Genomic DNA, 4,302 nt, shown 5'->3' with positions numbered 1-4,302 from the left:
AAGCGACCAGGTGACACCGGCGTCCCCGCGGACCACCGTCCCCTCCCTGGGGGTCGTCCCTGCCCTGTGACCCTGTGGGGTCAGCCCTGAGGGGGTGTCCCCTTCCCCTGTCCCCCGTGGTGGCACTTTGTGCCCCGCTGAGGTCACCGTTATGTCCCCGCCACCCTGAGGCAACTGTCCCCTGTCCCCCATGGTGGTACTTTGGGGGTGACCACCTCTTGTCCCCCGTGGTGATGCTGCCCCCACCCCTGCTGCGTCGCCCCCCGCGATGTCACCTGTCACCAACGTGTTGGGGACCCCCGCCACGTGCGCTGAGGACTGCTGGCAGTTCCCTTTGCGGGTGCCACACGCATCCCAGCACCCGATGTAACCCTGTGTCCCCCCACAGAGTCCCTACGGTCCTTCCTGCGCCAGCAGCGCTGGGGACGTTACGACCCGGAGGGGGACGCGGCGGCGGGCGGCCGAGCAGCAGCAGCGCCGGGCTCAGGAGGCGGCGCTGGCGGCCGCCCTCCCCCTGGGGGCCCGCTGCCAAGTCCGGGTGCCAGGGCAGCCCTGCAAACGGGCCACCATCATGTACGTGGGTATGTGTCCCCAAATTGTCCCTACCCCACCCCCCTGGCTTATCCCCCCCCCCCCCCCTTGCCAGTTGCTGACACACACCCCCCCCACCCCCAGGCCAAACTGATTTCAAACCAGGCTGCTGGGTGGGTGTCCGCTACGATGAGCCACTGGGCAAGCACGACGGCAGGTGAGGTCCCCCAGGTGTCCCCTCTTTTTTTTGGGGGGGGGGGGGGGGGGGGTTGTCCGTGGGCCTCCCCCCCCAGCTCAGTTTCCCCCCTCCCCCAGTGTGGGCGGCCGCCGTTATTTCGAGTGCCAGCCCAAGTACGGCGCCTTCGTCAAACCGCAGAGCGTCACCCCCGGGGACTTCCCCGAGGAGGACTACGGCCTGGACGACGAGCTGTGAGGGGACACCGGCGGGGGGCTGGGGGGGGACATGGGGGGACACACACACTCGCGTGGGACACCGTGGGGGGGGGGGAGGGGGGACACCCCATGGAGGGGGGTGGGTGGGAAATTGGGGGGGGGGCTGGGCTGGGGTGCGGTGTCAAACTGCTGCCTGTTCTGCCCTGCTCCGGGGCGCCCCCCCCCGTCACCCCCCCCCCCCGTGACCCCCGCGCTTATTTTCACCCCAAAATCCGCCCCCCCCCGGACCCCCCTCGCAGGGTGCGGCCCGCTGGCGGGGCGGGGCTCCCCGCGGCCACGCCCCCTCCGCGCGGGGGGTGGGGCCTGTGGTGTGGCGCAGCCAACAGGCGGGCTGGAGGCTGTTCCCCGTTTTCTCTTCCGGTCACGCCCCCTCGGTTGTAGGGGGAGTGGCCAGGTGTGTGCCGCAGCCAATAGGCGGCCTCGATGGCCTCCCTGTCGCTGTTCAGGTCACGCCTCCTAGCTGTAGGGGGCGTGGCCTATTGTGAGCCGCAGCCAATAGGTGGGCTCGACGCTCTTTCCTGTCTTTGTTCGGGTCACGCCTCTCAGCTGTAGGGGGCGTGGCCAATTGTGTGGCGCAGCTAATAGGCGGGCTTGATGCTCTTGGGGGCCACGCCCCCTGCGTGCTGTAGGGGGCGTGGCCTGCTGTGCTGTAGCCAATCGGCGGGCGCGCTGCGGAGCAGGAGGCGGAGCTAGGGGGCTGCGATGGGCGATGAATGGGGCCGGGCCGCTCCCACCTCCCCACCCGTGCGTCCCCCGCAGCCGGTACCGGGCCCGTTTCTCCCGCTGCCGCGGCCCCGTCCGGGGGGACCCCGCTGCGTGTCCCCCCTCTCACTCCCGGGGGGGGCACCGGTGACTCGGCCCCGCCTTATAAAGTGGCGTTTTTAACGTGAAAAAATCGCTGTTTTGGCTCTTGTTTTGGGGCGCGTGAGGGGTGGGGAGGTCTAAGGCCGGTTTTTTCCCGACATGCTCCGCGCGCAGCCAATGGGGACGACCCTTCCGGGTGGGTGGGGGGAGCGCGCCGACCTATCACCGTGGAGCTTTCCCCGCGCGGGGCGGGGCGTCGGGTACAGACGCGCGGCTCGGCCATTGGGAGCGGTGAGCGGCGGAGGCGGCGGCCAATGGGCAGGCGGCGGCGCGGGCGGAAGAGGCGGGGCCAGGCGGGGGCGGGGCGCGGCCGGGCTGCCATGGGCTGGTGGGGCGGCGCGGGGCGGGCGGCGGTGGCGGCGCTGAGGGGGCTGCGGGCGGCGGCCGGGAGGGGCCGGGGGCCCCGGTACAGCCTGGGCCGGGCCGCGCCGCCGCCCGCCGCCTCCGACCTGGAGCGGGCGGACGCCTGGCTGCTGCGGAAGGCGCTGGAGGGCGGTGAGGGGGCGGGGACCGGGGGGGGGGCGGGCGGGCAGGGGGATCCCCCCACCCCCATCCCCCTCAACCACCCCTCCCCCCTCCCCAGGTCTCCTGTCCTGGTTCCGTAACGGGCTCCTGGCCACCGGCGTCGGCGTCATCTCCTACGTGCAGAGGCGACACCGGCCGCGATGCCGCCTACGGTGGGGAACGGGGCGGGGGGGAGCGCCCACCTGGGGACCCCCACCCAGGGACACCCATCCCCCTTGGGGACACCCTCTGCGGCCACCCCCACCCAGGGGACACCCATCCCCCTTGGGGACATCCCCACCCCCAGGCCCCCCAGAGCCCCCCAGCCCCCTCATCCTCCCCACACCCCAAACCCACCTCCAATCCCTGTCGTCACCCCCCCCCTCCCCCCCTGCTGCCCACTTTGGGCCTGTTTCCCCCAGTTTAGGGTCCACATTTTGTCAAGACCTTGATTTTTCCCTCTTTTGCCATGTTTTCCCCCATTTCTCCTTCAAATACCCCAAACCTCCCTGCGCTTCGTGGGAAATGCTGCTCCCCAGACGTTCTCCACCGCGCTTTTTCGGGGTTTATTTCTTTTTTTTCTTTTTTTTTTTTTTTTTTTTCCCCCAGGATTTTTCATCTTGGGGGGTCTGTGCGTCTCCCTATGGGGCAGGGTCCTACCTGGTGAACCTGGTGCTTCTGCGCCGCCCCATGATGCTACCGGCGCCCACCGCCGCCGCCAACGCCGCCGCTGCCGCGCTGCTCGTCCTGCTCTGGCTCTGCGCCCTCTCCCTCTACATCGGCCGCCTGGAGGTGGAGATCGTCCCCGAGGAGCCCCCCGAAAAGTGACCGGGATGGGGGGAAGGTGACAACTGGGGAAACCCCCACCCCCACGCCACCCCCCACCCCCCATCACTGGAGGTGGCGGAAATACCCCCCTGGGGGATTGGTAATTGCTTTGGGGGGTGTGTGGGGGGGTGTAAACCCACCCTGGGGGGGATTAAACCCACTTTAAGTGGATTAATTGCCCCCCCCCCCAGGGAGATTAAACCCACCCTGGGAGGATTAATCAACCCCCCCCTCCCCCGCCAGCATGACTAAACCCATTTTGGGAGGATTAATTCCCCCCCCAGGGGGATTAATTGCCCTACACACACGCCCCCCCCCCCGGGTGATTAAACCCACTTTAGGAGGATTAATTCCCACCTCAGGGGGATTAAAACCCACCCTGAGAGGATTAATCCTCCCCCCAGGGGGATTGGAAATTGCTTTGGGGGGGGGGGTGAACCCACCCTGGGGGGGATTAAACCCACTTTAAGTGGATTAATTGCCCCCCCCCCCCCAGAGAGATTAAACCCACCCTGGGAGGATTAATCAAACCCCCCCAGGATGATTAAACCCATTTTGGGGAGGATTAATTCCCTGCCCCCCACCAGGAGATTAATCCCCCCACCAGGAGATTAATCCCCCCCCCCCCCCGGGGTGATTAAACCCACTTTTAGGAGGATTAATTTTCCCCCCCAGGGGGATTAAACCGACTCTGAGAGGATTAATTTCCCCCCAGGAGGATTAATTCCCCCCCCCCCCCCCCCCCGGATAATTAACCCCCCCCCTTGGGAGATTACCCCACCCCCACCCCCCAGGGCCTATTAAACCTCTGCAGGGAGGATTAAAATTCCCCAGGAAGATGGTAAATTCCTGGGGGGGGGGTCGGATAAAATCCACTTAAAGCCCCCCACCCCCTGGTCGGGCTTGCTCACACTCCCCCCTCCCCCAACGCTGTTTTTCTGCAAAAAAAACCCAGTTTTGGCTGCTTTATATTTATTCACTCACCTCCTGGGGGGGGGATGCTCAGCGCCCACCCTGTTTGCACCCCGATTCCTGCTGTGAAAAAACAGGGGGGTTGGGGGGCAAAACCCACCCCCCGCCTGGCTCTGTTCTGGGGTTTTTTTTGTTTTTTGGGGTTTTTTT

General features: G+C 66.7%; 2 protein-coding genes across 2 annotated transcripts; both read left to right on the top strand.

Moving 5' to 3' along the window:
* Positions 1 to 316: 316 nt before the first annotated feature.
* TBCB (tubulin folding cofactor B) lies at positions 317 to 1,021 on the top strand (the record flags this gene model as incomplete). The annotated part of the gene is given in 4 exon segments (XM_055700437.1): positions 317 to 447; positions 449 to 581; positions 676 to 748; positions 847 to 1,021. Coding segments are annotated over 4 exon segments (455 nt in total), but the record flags the coding sequence as incomplete, so codon positions are not given.
* Positions 1,022 to 1,142: 121 nt separating this feature from the next.
* TMEM160 (transmembrane protein 160) lies at positions 1,143 to 3,796 on the top strand. The gene is given in 5 exon segments (XM_055700439.1): positions 1,143 to 2,343; positions 2,432 to 2,496; positions 2,498 to 2,525; positions 2,962 to 2,990; positions 2,992 to 3,796. Coding segments are annotated over 5 exon segments (552 nt in total). The 5' UTR covers positions 1,143 to 2,102; the 3' UTR covers positions 3,181 to 3,796.
* Positions 3,797 to 4,302: the final 506 nt, after the last annotated feature.

Source organism: Falco cherrug, unplaced genomic scaffold (genome assembly GCF_023634085.1).
Source record: "Falco cherrug isolate bFalChe1 unplaced genomic scaffold, bFalChe1.pri scaffold_273, whole genome shotgun sequence".
In the NCBI taxonomy this organism is placed as follows: Eukaryota; Metazoa; Chordata; class Aves; order Falconiformes; family Falconidae; genus Falco; species Falco cherrug.
Note: the sequence above shows the minus strand (reverse complement) of the source record. Positions and strands in the feature narration are given on the sequence as shown.